General features: G+C 39.0%; 1 protein-coding gene across 2 annotated transcripts in view; it reads left to right on the top strand.

The window, feature by feature from the left end:
* SNX25 (sorting nexin 25) overlaps positions 1-16,908 on the top strand; it is an 82,034-nt gene that overhangs the window by 37,272 nt on the left and 27,854 nt on the right. For both annotated transcript variants that reach the window (XR_011725775.1, XM_071743303.1), the window contains exons 6-7: positions 521-591; positions 10,204-10,394. Coding sequence is in view for 1 of the 2 variants with exons in the window: in XM_071743303.1 (XP_071599404.1) it covers positions 521-591; positions 10,204-10,394 (262 nt within the window). In the remaining variant the exon portion in view is untranslated. The remainder of the gene's footprint in view (positions 1-520; positions 592-10,203; positions 10,395-16,908) is intronic.

The raw sequence follows: 16,908 nt of genomic DNA on the forward strand, positions 1-16,908 counted from the left end.
CTTCTATTATGTGTAGTATAGTTTCATGTGATTAACAAGTCTTAATATTCCTCTAGTGTAGTACTTTGGTGTTTTACTTTTTTAAGTGCAATACCTGTTTGCTTCCCCTAAGTTATTATATATGATCCATATATGTGTAGAGTGCACTAACTAGAAGACCCTTACAGACAGATCTTTTTTTCTTTTTTTTTGAACTGAACATCCATCCTAATTTCCTACAGAAAACTTATATTTAACATCAAGAACATGACTTGACATTGTATTTACTATTAACTGGCTGTGCAGTGCCAGCAGTTGAGAGAAAGGGGCAGTGTTACTTTCAGTTGGGTGTTTACCTTTTGTTGCAAGATAACCTAAGGAGCAGTATGCATAGGGAATAGAGTAAGAAAAAAAGGCTGTTTTTTATTAATTCTTAAGTGTGCTCTATGAAGAACACATTGTAAAAAAACTAATGCCATGTTTTGTTTTTTTTTTTCTTCTCTCCTCTCTCCCCCTCATCCCCTAATGTTTATAAAACTAGGTATCAGATTGTAGTGGAAATAGTTCAGGCAACCACAATCAGCAATATTCCCCAAGTGAAGAGGCAGAAAGGTAAGATTACATTTTTTTAAGCCACATTTGTTGTTTTTATTTCCAAAAGCTGTTTGAACTCCTGACATACATGTGCAGACAGTATGCATGGGGTTTTTAGACCAATTTTTAGGAATGCTATCCCTTCAGTAGTTCAGTTCTGTTCCATTTCTCTGATTCTTCCAGAAACTATAATGGTGTGATTATTCCCCCAGCCCATCTTCATCTAAGCTTGTGGATCATGAGAAAGGTCATATCAATGATGCATTAATTTTCAGAACTTGCTGCATTTAGGATTTTTGGCATTAAGAATTCATATGCTGAGAATCTTTGTCTGCCATGCAATCCGTTCTTAAAAATCTCATTCTGTTCTTGTTTCAAAACACAGAAGAAGGAATGATACATCATAACTGTTAGTCAGACTTCATTTTGACTCTTCATCATACTATGTTTTCTGTTGCAATACAGAGCGCTCTTAAATTCTTCTTTCTGTTTTGGCAACATGCATCTTAGGTTTGTACTTACACTTATTACATATACTGGGTTTTTAGGTTTCTCAAAGTGTACCAACACTGGTATATCTTCAGGAGATTATACTGATGGCAAAATTAGAGGCCAAATTTTTGCTTGGATAGATACACCTGAAGTATATCAAAACATAATAAAAAGCAATGAACAATATAAATAAATTCATTTGTGAACAAACAAATCTAAAATATCTTGCTTTTAGGTTATCATATAATCTCTGTGTGTTGAGTCAAAAAAAAAAATCCTCTTCTAGCTCCATGTATCACAAAGGAAAACTTTTAAAAGTGATTCAGGAATAATGAAAAATGACGAAACAGAAAATAAACATGCCGTGAGGGAAGAAAAAAATTATCTTTGGACAATCGAAAGAATTTGGGACTCATGCTCAAGTTTCTGGAAGTTCAAGGTTGCCAGCACTGATAGACCTTTCGTTTGCATTCTAAAATGGAACTAGATATGCATTCCTGTAGGATAAATTACTTGTGTCAAACTAAGACCAAAAAAAAAAAAAAAAAAAGGAAAGGTAGGAACTGTTTATTTAATGGAATGTCTGTTTCATAAAGTAATAAAATGAGAACAGGGAAGTTAACTCTGAGTACATTATGAAAAATCAATCTTGTTAAGCCTGTATTTCCATTTGTGCTGCCACTGGTTTTTGTTGCGACAAGAATTGATCTGGGGGGTATTTTTAAACAGTTTATGCTCCTACAGTTAATTACTGTCTCACTTTCCTCTGTCTCACTTGAGTTTATCTGATTCAGTATCCACTGTTCTACACCCTGAACAGATGTTTACCCTGAAGCTGCAAGTGCAAAATAGATACAAAGAGTTTATTGCTATTTATTCTGCCAAAGTAGATCTGGTTTCATTTATTCTATGGTGGTTGCATTTTTATGGGCTCTTGACTTTCTACTTATATTTGAAAAAAATCCAGCAGAAATTCCACTAGCTGGTGCACTGAATTTTTGTGTTAAGGTATTGACTTTTATTAGTAGTTTACTCCTATGGTATTCTTGTGTGTCATTTAAGAGTTGATTAGCATTGCTGGCAATATTAGCCACTGGGGAGCTGTTGTGGCTAAACAATTTATTAAATAGCCAATAGTTATTCACATTGTGCCTGAAGAAAAAGGTGACCTTTTTTGCTTGTCATTTGTGGAACAGTATGTCCAACAGAAGCATACAATGCAATCTTATAATTCACATAAATTTAAGGCAGATTTCTAATGTGCTTCAGCATTCCCTGCAACACCTAGATTTCATGGTGAAGGACTAAATGTAAGCTTTATGCAAAATGGAAATGTATTTGCAGAATATCATTGTCTTTCCCTTTTTAATCTCTTCCCACAGTTCCTGCTGCATACCTGTAATATTGCATGTGAGCATGGGTGTTGGCATGGGATAGCCTCTCCTGCTAGTAAATGAGCTCTTGCTTTTTGTGTCATGGGCATCTCTTTAGCTTTAATTCCACCCTGGTGAGATGTAGTCTTACCGGGAGCGGTTTTATTCTGTGGCAAAGTTGGGTCTTAAAAATATAACTGTTTCTTTAGTGCCCAGGTGTTTCACTAGAGCAGCTGAGCTTTGGCTGGCCAGCGGTCTGTCAAGCCTGGTATCTGCTCTCAGACTATGAGTTAAGTAAATGTACAATAATATGTATATGGATATACTCTCAGCCTCCATCAGTCTGGGGCATGAGAGCCTCCTGAGGCAGTGTTTTCAATAGCAAAAGGTACAGCAACAAACACAAAGAGCCCTTAATGCAGCAGGAGTGGCCAATACTCTGCAGCAGTGAGTGCTTAGCTACTATCTACTTGAAGTGTGTTCTGCTAGTACATGACTAGCAATAAATATGCCTGAATAGGAGTATGTACCTTTACTATTTGTTGAAGAGAGAATTCAGTCTCTAAAACTGGCAAAAAATATTTTGTTTATAAAAAAATTAGGTCTCTATTATTAAAGGATGAGTAGTCTGAGAATCAGGTTTCAGACTGATGTCTTATATGAGCTACAGTTGCCTGGTTACTTTCATTATTTTGTCTGGTGATACTGAAGTATACATTTGATATTGGTGCCCAGAGGGGTGGGAGAGGAAGGCTTGTCCCTCAGCAATGACAGGGTTCTTGCACTTGATGTTAGCTACAGTTGGTGCCACCTATTGGGAAAATATTTAGCTTTTAGTGCCTATAATAAAAGCAGAAAGTACCTTAAAGTATTTACAAACATCATTGTATTAAACCCTCTGTAGTAAAAAAAATTGGGATGTTATAGGGTCTTTTTTCTGTTCAGATCTCTAATACTTGAATCTTCTGGCATGTGAATGTAGGAGAGTAAATGAAAACATAAGCATCTTATTCATGTTCAGCAGTAAGTTTGTGTGATGAGAGAGTACGTAGAGATGCCAACACAATCAATATGACTGAAAGCAAATCCCATTTATTTACCCCCACGACTGTGCTTATATACAAACAAGCGTGTCTCTACTAAATACATGGCATTTAGTGATTGGTTATTGTGTGATGACCACACTCTTAACTTTAAAGCTAATTGGTTAATTAACAGCAATGACCACAAACAGATTATGTAATGCTAATTCAGTCACAACTTAGCTGCAGCAGCTCTTCTCCCCATTTCCTTATCTTCTGCATGGAGCTCATCTTTTTTAGTAACTTTTCAGTTGCTTCAAGGTCTTTGGCTCAGCATAATTTACAAGACCACATTGTCTTTTATAAAACAGCATTGTCTAAACTTATAACATTTTCTGACACTACCAGCATAGTCTATTCATAACTCTGATGACACATTGTTTAACACTACCAGTATTTCTCATGGCTCGTTCACAATGTGGCCTGTATGGCCGTTCATTTCACAAAAATCCCACAGGTTTGCATTCTGCTCCTTGAGTCAAATGTCATATGGCTGAGACACAAAAAAAATTGAGTAGGATGCCTGTTGTGGGTGGATAATTTCTATGGCCAGGAAAATTGCTTTTGATTATTGTGAAAGCCAAGTAAGACACCTAATGTAGCATTAATGTTTTTAGAGGTGTTAATAGTTTATTTTGGACAAGTGTAGGCCCCTATAAAGAGAAGCTGTTTTCTTGCATGCTGATGCTACCATACTTCCTCATTTACACTTCCACAAAAGAGCTGAATCTGATCTGTACATGTATCTGCATTACCTCCAAACTGTGGCCTCCTACGTGTCCTCAGGGTGACTCCAGGACACTTGGCTTTGGTGTTTTTTGGTGTTTGTGGGGTTTTTTTTTTTTTGCTTTTTTTTGTTTTTTTATTAAACTTGCCTTTGTGTTTTTTTCCTGTTGATGTTTTTGGACTGTGGTCTTTTCTACAGTCACTTCTGTTCTGGTTGGAAGAATCACATCTTTCTGCATCTGTAAAACTCTCCCCATCTTGCCTTCTGATAAGAATTCCTTGGAATTCTGACCTAAATTTGAACAGAATTTTATGTAGTTTCAGGATTTTTGGTTTTGGTTTTTTACAAAATCTATGTGTTCGAGATTTTAAAGGACTAGAAATGCTTATCTAAAATGTTTATGCATTTTGAGCTAGTAAAGCAGTTTGTAAGAGGACAAATACACAGATTAGGCATTGTAGCATGAGTGGATCTGAGTCTCTAGAAGGAAGAGTAGATACTAATTTTTCTAAAGCAAAGGCTTCAAAAACAATAATGAAATAGCAACAAAAGTAAGTTGCTATAATAACTTGATATTCATTGTAATGTGAATAAGAAACTGTTTAAATATAGTACTTCTAATTTTAAGGCACATTTTTCCTTCTCTTACTGGTGCTGTGTTACATGATCCTACAAGAATTTTATTAAGGATCTCTTTTTACTAGCTTCTTTTTGAAACAAAACAGGGCACATCTCAACAAACCTATTTATTATTTTTCCCCAACACTGTAAAGGGATCTCCTTGATTTGCTTTCTAATTTTCTGTGCCCTTCACCTTATGCTTGACTGCAGTGCTTGACTAAAAACTACCCTTGGACAACTGGTTGGTACGGTTTTTCAGACACCACATTATAATTGACCCGAGGGCATCCCTGTTGAGAAAATGGCTCCTTTTCAAGCTGGGATTGCAAGACAGATCAAATAAACAGCCATTTCTCTACAGAGAGATCTACTCAGTTGCAGCAGAAGATTTCTACTGCTGAGAGTTCCCACTGTGCACTGAGATATCTTCTTTTATAAGTGGAACTAACAGCTAGTACAGAAACAGAACTATTGTGGGCAGGCTTTTTAGATAGTGGTTCTGAAAGCGACTAAAATATTTGACTAAAAATGGACCTTCCTTTTAGAAACTGGGGCTCCAAGTGAACTTGGGTGTGTGGGTTGCAATGTGTGGGTTTTGTCAAGACAATAATTTAGAGTGAAGTAAAATGAGCACATCTTCATTCCACAGCATTACAGATGCCATCTAACTTAATTATGAGAAAATTGTATTACGATTCCTCCTTCCCACCCCCATCCTCCACTCAGGAATAAACACACATACACAATTATTTTTGCATGGCTTTTTGGCAGTGCTTAAAGAGCTAACTTTCAGCTTGTGCTCAGGCAGTAAGTGTAGAGGGGATCCTTGTGGGTGACAATGAAAGTTACAGTGACTCTGACCACGGTAGACTTGTTTTGATTTGTAATTTTCAAATACATTTTGTAGAGGAAGTTCTTTCTCATCCTGAGATCCCTTGTGTGTGCTAGTGATGGTAAGGTGTGTTATCCATGGCTGCTTTGGAGAGATGCCCATAAGTGAAAGAGGGAGGAGAGAGGCTGACTGGTCAGATAAAAGTGACCCAAAGGTATGTGGGGTCCTACAGACAGGGCTGTGTGTGGTAGATGTATTAATTGTTTAGTACATATTTACTCCTATGCTCAAATTTACCTTCGCTTTTTGTTTTGCTCAGCTGTGGCTGTTACATGAGGGACTGTGTTGCACTATGCATTGCTAATAATCAGTGCCTAAATTCTCAGCAATCTCTCTTTAAGTTCCTTCCTCTAGATATGTTGCCTGAAGTGTTCAGGATTTAGCGCTTTCTTGACTCATTCTCTTGTCTGACCATGTTAGAGCCTTCGCTCATACTGTGGGCAGTAAAAGAACCATATGTACTGTTCTTCTCAGAGTCTGTCCTGCTCTTGCAAAACTGAGCAAATACTTTTCCAAGCCTACATAGGCTTTGAAAATGTATAATTCAGAGTTTGAGGGTTCACAGGCATCTGTAACAATTGTCAAGTTATATATTAGAATGTTGCAGTTACTGTGTTTATGAAAACATTAAAATTGGTGCTTGCTACCTAGACACTTCAGCAGGGCATTAAGTAGGCACCACATGTGCTTCACTTGGTGCTTGCAGAAGGTCTTGCAGAGATGCGTACAGTGTTCTGCATGGTGTGGCTTCTTCAGAGGCAGGTCAGCAAGTCAAGGTTGCTGTGCATGCTGCCAGGGGTCTGGTATCTGTTCTTCTTGAACGTGTAAGGGAGGAAGAACTTGTACCTTCTATTTTCATCATATTTTTGCCATATATAATTCTGTACTTAAAATGAAAAAATCTTTGTTTTATTCTCCTACTACCAAGAGAAGGGACAGTTCATGCGGTACTACAATACAATTTATTTTGCACTTTAAGCAGACTTTATGTATGTCTTCAAATACATGGTTTTTGTTGTATCCTTCACTGTGGTTTATGGTAATAAAGTTTTAGTGTGGTATTGGCATGATGATCGTTTGCAAGGTCCAACATTCTGGCTGAAAAATGGGTGGTGTAAGTATGTACCACAATTTAATGTATTTAATGCAGAGAAGAGGAAAGAATGTTAAGCTTGAGGAATCTAGCTTCAGAAATCTTTTTGGGTTCTAAGATCTGTTCCTGGCCTAGTTCAAATCATGGTATTGATTCGGAAGAAAATGTGGAGGCTTTGTCAGAAATCACTTTAGATCTGAAAAAATGCATGAATTAAAAAAGATTGGCACAGATAATTTAGCTTTAATTGCTTAGTAAGTTAGAGCTCATTTGATCTGTTTGCATTTTAATGTTGTTCAGTGCCAATTGAATTATTCATAGCCGTGGACTGATAAGCAGAGTTTGGAATTCTACTTTTGGTACTATTTGCATTTGGATGCCCTTGGGAGGGGTGCACAGTGCTCCTCTGGCGTTTTGAGGTTCCACTGTGGCAGTGCATGTCTTGTCAAAATTTCCCCTGATCAGGAGAATTATTTTTGACGATGTAAAAAACCCTGCTCAGCTGTTGAGTCTGAGCAACTCAAGAGTTGCTTCAAAACTTGTGCATCTCACACAGTGAGGAAGTGCCTAAGAAGCATTTTTTTTTCTTGCTGATGAGGAGTGATTTTGTTTGGTTTTAATAATAATTTAGAAAAAAATCCTCAAACTGTAAAGTCATTACTATTAACAACAAAAAAAAATTACCTAGAACATGCATTTTCTTTCATAGTGATGAAACAGCTTCTGAGTAGCATATATCCCTTTTCTATATATATATAAATATAAGCCTTCTGCTTTGTAACTTTATGGTTTTATCTAGTTTATGCAGTGATACCTGAGTGTAAGGAAACATTCTCACTGATACTCAGAAAGGGCCAAAAAAGGCTCTTAGTTATATTTCTGTACTTGGGTGGTGGTGGGACCAGGCAAGAATAGACTAAAAAGACAAGTTCTCTGTATAGCTTAAAATATCTTTTTGACAGGGCTTAGTATGAAAAAAAGCACATATAGTAATTTAGATCTTGAAAATCTGAGAATTCTCAATGGTGTCAAAAGGAGATTAGGGCTAGGAGAAAACCAGTGATACACACCTTACCTTCCACAGTTGACATGAAAATGCTTCTGATTTCTGCCAACTTAATTTTCATATTTTGAAAGAGGGAAGTAGTGTTCAGTGTTTGTCCATGCATCCACACTGTCTCTTCTGCACTCTCCATTCTGGGCTGCTCTTTGTCAGTCTCCTGGTTATTTATCAAAAGTTATCATTTCCAGGCTTTCATAGTGACAATGTTTAACCAGGGAGTAGAAACAGGCTGGCATTGTGATCTTCATCACTGCTCCAAGTGTTTCTTACATGGAGTGGCTCCTTACGGATATGAAGAGCTGTGTGAGACAAATGTTTTTGGACTGTCTTAACTAATAAAATAATAAATCACTGGAAACGGGCGAGGGATGTAGGGCATGTTAGTCTCTCCTAGAGGCCTGCTGCAATGGCAGGATGATAAGAATTCAGGTAAAGTAGGCTTACTTTGAAAGCCCTCCAAGAATGCCTTGTTTTTGCTAAGAGGGATACTTTTCTTTTAAGAAGTCGAAGATTGGTGTGTAGCACTTGTGAAGTGTGAGGTTTCAAGTATGCATTTTGAGCCCAAAGTATTTAAGCTATTGAGAGAATTGGGAATTTAAAAAATCATCTTAAAGACAAGTGCAGGAGGGGAAATGTTAGGTTTTAATCTTCCTGCTAACCTACTGTCCAGAGCATTTGAATTAGCTGTAAAGGTTTTAAATTGAAGGGGAGAGCTATTTTGTTCTTAGGGGCTTTTCCTGTCTGTTGTTGTTCTCCTTTTTATTTCATTAATGCTGGTACCTCAGGTCAGGGAACAGAAACGTTAAATTAAATGCCTTGCTGACTTCCCTGTGGAGATAACATGCCAGGAAAACAGATGGCTTATTTTCTTATCATGGTAAACTCATTTTATCATTTGCTTCAGTGAGTATCATTTCTGTAGATCACTATTATATGGCAGCTAAGATGCAAATGATACTTACCCGTTAAAATACTATTAGTCATTGGGAGGTTCCCTACTGACATACATACAGAGAATAAAATGAGATTAAAAATATTCTCCTGATAACCTTTCCTATATGTGTACTCACATTACAAGGAGAATTTGAGGGAACTCCATGTTCCTTGAATTGCTCTTCAGTACACAAGTGACAAAACTGTCACGTGTAGTAGTTACATGTGGCTTTGAGGGGAAAGTATAAGAGTGAAAGCAGTCTTAAAAGGAAGGTACCATTATGTATTCACAAACCTACCTGCCTAGCTGTTTCTTTCCACCAACTGTTTTGAAAATGGAAAACTGTTTTCATCTACATAATTTTGCTAGCATTTGATATTTCAAGAACATAGTAGAACAGATCTCTCATGTATCTCTGAGCAGAGTACAAGCCAGGTTCTTTGCTACTATGCTCTAGTTGCAGACAGCAAGAACAGGAGTATTATCATTGAATAAGAGGAGAATAAAACCATTGTATAAACGTGAATCGGTTGTATCCTGCAGATATAAATCAGGAATTACTTCAATGCAAAAGGTTTTTTAAATGTACTTTATCTGGTGTTGCTTTTTTAAAGCTCTGGTAATTAGCTGAAGAGGCTGCAATGTAGAATACACATAATTACACCTTTTATTACCAAGTCTTACTCAACTGACTGTCATCTTCATTCTACTTCACTATTTAACAGTACTGTGCAGTCTTGATGTGGCATTATAAGGTTTTTATTTTTTTTTCTTAGTCATCTGACCATTTTGAGTGAGTTTTGGTCAATGTTGCCATCTGGAGGAGATGCTGTATGATGTGCTGTTCACACCAGGCTCAAGAAATACAGATTTGCAAATGAGATGTGTGGGAACATGTTATGCTGTGCTGGAGGGGATTCAATCCAGTCCCTCATGGCTCCAATCAGTCAGTGTTGTGTTCAGTAAGGTACATAAACCATCAGCTCCATGTGTTATCTGATACCATGGCTGTAGGTAACTTGCTAACACCATCTGATAAATGTACATCCAGTAGTGCGAGTCTTGCGAATGTGTCTTGCAACAAGCTATAGGAAAAGAGCTGGAGGGGTTAGATTTCCCTGAACATTTGAATAACAGTTTTTTTCTTTACTGGCTTATGTAAACCCTTGAGGTATCATTGGATAATGTTTCAACATTGTCATTATGTTTCAAATACAGTCTCTCCAGCATCTGTGCTGGTATGAACTGCTGATTGATGAAAGACAAATGCTTTGATCAAGCAAGTCTCAGAGGCAATGGTGCAATGATGTTTTCACATTGTAAAAGACTGTTTTGGATTTGCTTTATTCTTAGATTCAAAAGGCAAAGAAACTGCAGCAATGAAAGCTGACCTGCTGAGGGCTCGCAATGTGAAGAGGTACATCAATCAGCTCTCGGTGGCAAAGAAGCAATGTGAGAAGAGAATAAGGCTGCTGGGAGGGCCTGCTTATGATCAGCAGGAAGATGGCATTTCTGATGAAGGCGATGGTCCTCAGAGTCAGAAGGTATAAACTGAATACCACATATGTTGTCTGAAGGTCATTCTGAAAGTGTTATTAGCACTGGGTTATATTAGCCTCACTGTCATTAATCCTTCCCTCAGAAGTCAGGTACAAATTAATCGCCACATGGTTTGTTTATCTTGGGGAAAGATCACTGAAGTACCCAAAGAGACATACTGGTCATTCAGATTGGTGTATTACTAAATGTGAAACTTCATACAGGATCTAATGACTCAAGGATGTTTGTTTTTTCAGACCCACTGCATGTAGGGAGTTGATGGTAGCAGCTTTACTGAAAGTAGCAACTTGCTTTCAACTAAAAGATTATCAACACATGTGCAACATTTCTTTGGCCCTTGTTATATTTACTATAGGAAATACCTGTGGGTTTTGCAAATATTGTTATTCAAAACCAAACACTTCTGTAAGGCAATCGAGGTAAGTCATTGCAGAAAAACTCTGGTAAAGCTGTTGACTGCTGTTTTTTAACATTACTGCAATCTGTAATTAAGAGAACAACCATTGTGTTAGCCAGCATCTAAAAAAATAAAATAATGACTATGTATTCTTGCTAAACTTTAAGTTTAGTGACTTCTTTGTGTAATCTGCTCTGTTCCCTTTGGGCAAAGCCACAGTAATTATGTATTCAAATTAGAAAGGACATTTTCTCTTTTCAATGTAGGTAGAAGCTATCTCTTCATGCAGGGATCTTGAACTTTCATTATATCTTTATAGTAATTCTAACTTAGTGGCACAGAAGAAAAAGCTGCATGATGGAGAAATGGTTCTTACTATGTGTGTTTTGCCTTTCTTGAGTAAGGTCTGATAGAGACATGTTCTCTACCCTCTACTTATTCTTAAAGCTTGATTTCAGATGGTGTATCACAGAGTGTGCCAAGGCACTCGTGATCTGTTTCCTGAAGCTGGGTGTAGCAAGAAGTGCCAAGGAGAAAAGGAAAAAGGGAAGCATGTGGCAGCACCCCGTGAGCCACTGATGCTGCTTTTGTTGCCTGTTGAGATGTTACAGACTTTTCAGTATGGATACATGCTGATATAAAATTGTTCAGAACAACAGGGTCAGGTAGTGAAGCCGCAGGGATTGGTCAGAAATATTGTAAAGTATGCAAATATTCTAAGAAAATATAATTAAAATCAAAGGTATTTCTGTTGTTAATTTTGTGTGGCTTATAACCCAATTGTTTGTATGTTTTTAGGTTTTTTTTTCTGGGCACTGCTAATGCAGGGTTATGTCTTGCAAATATACCCATGAGCAGCTTCCTATTGATTTAATGAATTAAATAGGAATAAAGACTCCTTCCACAGGCATTTGTTGTAGTGACAGTGGGAATAATGTTCTGACAGTGGGAGGGCTGTTCTGCTTTTAAGATTTTAGTGTGTTTATGTGAGGAAGCCCTAGAACTCCTCCACACCCATGTCAGTGCAGTAAACAGGAAAACTGCCTGACTCTCCTGTTGTCTGCAGCTCTCTGTTGCCAAGAGAGGGAAGGGGGGAAGATGGACGAGAGATGGAGGTCATGATGTGCTCTCCTGAAGACAGAAAAATGCCCAGGGCTTGGCTGAGCAAGGGGACTCTGTACTGTTGCTTCTTCCCATCCTCTTCTTGCCCTGGGGTAGCTGCATTCTGGTTTCTTTCAAGGCAGGCAGTGCTGTTTTGGGTACCGGCCCCTCCCGTGTGGGCGGTGCTGACTGAACACTCGAGCCTTTTTCTGAGCAAAAGGGAAAGGCGTTGTTTGGGATTTAGCAGATAAGCTCATGTTGGCACATTGCTGCTGTTGACCCATAACTTCTCTTTAGTGTCTTGCTGTGCCAGCTTTTCTGTTAAGCTGTTACTTAAACTGCAGAATAACTAACTTTTTAGTTAGTGTGTTTTCTTTTCTTCAACTTGCATGAAATAGGTCAGCAATGGCATTTTCTATTATTATTTTACATAAGTGTAGTACAGAAGCATGAATACATTAATAACCTTGGGGAATTTTTGGTACTGGTTGAACAAAGAACAGAGTGTCTAGAGACATAGGCTTGTGTTTTTGTTTCACTTCTGCATCCTACAGAAAGCCTTGTCTTTCCTGCAGTAGTAGGACAGTAGTAGCACTGCTGGTAAAAGGTTTTGATGTGTTTTGATTATAGACTTAAATGTGGAGATGGGTTATTTAAAGCTGTCTATGTTCTTCTCTTACAGATTTAAGAAACAAAAGTTATGTTCTTTGAAATAATATATTTTCCTTTTACAGCAGAAGCTAATTATAAAACAGTGTCAGTTTTATGTTTGATAAATACAGAAGAGTTATAGGTCTGTATAAATTCTGCACGTTTCACTCACCTCATCATCCTGAATCTGGGTTCTCTAGGGAAATCCTGAATGTGTAAATTGTAGTCACATATTCAGAAGCAGACATATGAGCAAACTCCAGCTACTCACTGAATTGGAATTTTGTCATTAGCTTTGATACTGATTTATGCTCTTCCCTCGGTGTTAGATTTGCTTTTAGTGAAAATGCAGTTTAAATTAGTGTATTGTATAAAGGATCTCTTCTAATCTACTTACGGTCAGTGTAGTTCATCCTTTTTCTTAGAAACTGTAGTACCTGCACAGTACTGCAGTAATGAAGTTCTTCTTGTCTGTGTTTATTCTGCAAACCATTTGTTGGCTTCAGCACAACAGCTGCATCACCACATTGGTTAGATTTGACATGTGAAGTCATAGCATCTCCTTAGTGGAGCTTTTTTGTGAACCACAGGTGGTATGAGGAGCTCTGGGGGTCTGATTCTTGACTGGCTATGAAATAGCAAGGAAACCACCTGAGTATATTTTGAGGCACAGGCAGTTCAGGTTAATAATCCTACGGATGAGAAATGAGCTGAAGCTGATTCTGAGCTTCAGGTTGCGAGATCACAGTATGTCAGGATACCTCATTTTGGGGATATAAAAAAGTGACCTTCAATTGTTTTTCCCCTCTTGCATGAAGATGATGTGTCTCATCATGGACAGAATGGTGTCTGTGAACACGAGAGTCTCAAGGCAGGGACTTTTCCATTGGTCTATGTGCTGTAAAATGGCCTGGTACCTTATATGTTATATACTTCCTGATAAATAACTAATCATTGTGTTTGGTTCAGCTACTGCTTTATATGACAAAGATAGCCTTCTGATGCCTTGCCTTTTTTGAAAAAAAAAATCTTAAGAAGAATCTGTGCTTTAATTTTAGTCAGTATACAGACAAAGCATTAGTTAATGGTTTTTAAAATGCAGCTTGGGAAGAACTTCATATCTTTCCAGTATTATTTTTCACACTTTTCTTATTCCTGTCTTCTACAAAAAAAGAAGAAAATCAAAATTAAAATGGAAGTCCTGCACTCTGACTGTGTGCTGTCATCCCAGCAGAAAACCTCCACCGCTATTTATGGCACCCATAATCTGCAGTATTGTTACCAGCTGTATTGTGGTTATTCATTTTTGGCCAATGTAGTTGTAGTGAATGGGAACCTGCTGTGTTACAAAGATTTACAATGCTTCTGTGCCATGTCTGGTGCCTACACACAGGTCCTTCCAATTAAGTAGTTGCTTCTTGTTCCCCTCCAGGGAGAAGTTGCTACTATCTTTAGGGACTTGCCAAGCCTAGGTCTCTGCTTTGTAGGGCCAGGAACAAGGCTGTTCTGTGTGCATATGCTAGAGATGCAAGCTAAAGCACCCTGCTTGGAAAAAAATTAAAAATCTAACCCCTTCCTAGACTTTGGCAGAGCCCATGACCAGCTGTGGTATATTAGTTACTTTCCTGTTGGAGTAGGGAATTGATGTAGCAGCAGTAAAGCTACTGTTTTTTCCAAACTCACAAGCTGCTCTAGCATTAAATGGACCTGAAGAAATGTTGTTGATGATAATTTTAAGATTCTATCTGCTAACTGGATACTAAATTTGAAGGCATACAGATGCCCTAGTGTGTGCGTATGTGCCAACATAGAGCTTGAACTTTTATTTGCAGTGATACTGAGTCATAAAATTGTATTTTGCTGAGGATTGCAATTTACTGCAGAATGTTATTCTTTAAATTGGAGAAGGAAGGATCCTTCACAGAATACTTCCTGGTTTGCATGCATTTTATGATAAGTTATCACCTCAAAACTAAAAATGTCTCTTGTGCATCATGGTTATCAATGAAGTCTTAATGTTTATAGTACATTGTCTAACAAGTTTAGTAACTCCAGGATAGTCAAGCCTTAAACAAAAACCTAAAAAAACAAGTGTTTGTGAGGTCTCATTTCTGCAGCAGAAGTTTAAATAAGCTTTTCTGTTCCTCATGTACTTAAGGTATTCCAGTTTGCAAGGTAACTATTGGGAGGTTTGTATAACAGCATTATTAGGCACCACCACTTTAATTATCATGAGGCACCTGTGCAGTGGGCCCTTTGTTAGGTGCAGCACTTAACCACAATTATTTTGAGAGGGGATGTTTGTTACCCTCCTTGCTGTGAGCCCGGGTGGGAACACCTTGGATAATAGAGGCATAGAGTCCAAGGTGACCTGTTGCTTAAGAAGAGGCAGCACCTGCTCTACATTGTCATTTATTACTTCTGCTGTTGTTTACAGAGATGGTGAAGATAGCTGTTCAAAAGACTGAAAGAGACTCTTCTGCTTTTATTTTGGAACATTGTCCTTGATAAAATGACTGAATAGAAAGTATGATGATGGATAGCAGTACAGGCTGAACCACAGGCTGGCCTTGCAAAGCCTTCGACACTGTCTCCCACAGCATTCTCCTGAAAAAGCTGTCAGCCCGCAGCTTGGACAGGAGCACCCTGTGCTGGGTTAGGAACTGGCTGGAGGGCCAGGCCCAGAGAGCGGTGGTGAACGGGGCTGCATCCAGTTGGTGGCCGGTCACTAGTGGTGTCCCCCAGGGATCAGTGTTGGGCCCAGTTCTATTTAATATCTTCATTGATGATTTAGATGAAGGGATTGAGTCCACCATCAGCAAATTCGCAGATGACACTAAGCTGGGGGGGAGTGTGGATCATCTGGAAGGCAGGAGGGCTCTGCAGAGGGACCTGGACAGACTGGAGAGTTGGGCTGATTCCAACGGGATGAGGTTCAACACGGCCAAGTGCTGGGTCCTGCACTTTGGCCACAACAACCCCATGGGGAGCTCCAGGCTGGGCACAGAGTGGCTGAGAGCAGCCAGGCAGAAAGGGACCTGGGAGTCTGGATTGACAGGAAGCTGAACATGAGCCAGCAGTGTGCCCAGGTGGCCAAGAAGCACAATGGCATCCTGGCCTGTATCAGGAACAGTGTGGCCAGCAGGTCTCAGGAAGTGATTCTGCCCCTGTACTCAGCGCTGGTGAGGCCACACCTCGAGTACTGTGTCCAGTTCTGGGCCCCTCAGTTCAGGAAGGATATCGAGGTCCTGGAGCAGGTCCAAAGGAGGGCAACTAGGCTGGTGAAGGGACTCCAGCACAGATCCTATGAGGAGAGGCTGAGGGAGCTGGGGCTGTTCAGCCTGGAGAAGAGGCGGCTCAGGGGAGACCTCATCACTCTCTACAACTACCTGAAAGGAGGTTGTAGCCAAGTGGGGATTGGTCTCTTCTCCCAGATGACTTTCAACAAGACAAGAGGGCATGGTTTTAAGTTGTGCCAAGGGAAGTTTAGGTTAGATATTAGAAAGAATTTCTTTACAGAGAGGGTGATCAGACATTGGAATGGGCTGCCCAGTGAGGTAGTGGACTCTCCGTCCCTGGAGATATTTAAAAAGAGACTGGATGTGGCACTCAGTGCCATGGTCTAGCAACTGCAGCGGTGGGTCAAGGGTTGGACTTGATGATCTCTGAGGTCCCTTCCAACCCAGCCAATTCTATGATTCTATGGTTATCATCTTTGTGTTCTTTTTAGCAGTCTGATTACCATTTCTGTAACAAACTTAGCTTCAGCAAGCTTGCTTCTCTTTGCTGTTCAATGAGCATTATACAGTGAGCACTGAAAGGCAGAAGTTTATGTGCATAGACCTTAACAGCTTAGGGACTGAGAGTGAGCTGTGTCCAGAGTGAAGAGAGGAATGGCATGTGGTTGTCCCTTAGGAACTCTGAAGTTAAAAATGAGCATTTCAGCTGAGACAAACACAATTTACCTAAACAGTGCCCAAAATCTGTTGGAGCTGGCTCAGGCAAAACATAGGTCGCTACAGTTTTTAAATAATCTTCTTTAGCTTAGTTCATTAAGGAGTTGACTTGTGATGGTAGCTGTGTATGTGCATGTGTATGTGGCTTCTTCTCATACAGCAAACAGTCCAGCAAACTGTTTCTTCTAAATGGAGCTTGGTGGTAGAGTCTCATAGCTACTAGGTTTAGGAAAATAAGTGGCCTTCCCAGAGAGAGATGCTTATATGTGACCTGAATTGTATTATTATTAGGTATCAAAAAAAACATACTAGAGAAATTATTAATGCCTCAATTTTTGCTATAAAATGCAAGATTCATTAGCCTCTGTGCTTAAGGATCTACTTGTAATTTAA

Source organism: Heliangelus exortis, chromosome 4 (genome assembly GCF_036169615.1).
Source record: "Heliangelus exortis chromosome 4, bHelExo1.hap1, whole genome shotgun sequence".
NCBI lineage: Eukaryota > Metazoa > Chordata > Aves > Apodiformes > Trochilidae > Heliangelus > Heliangelus exortis.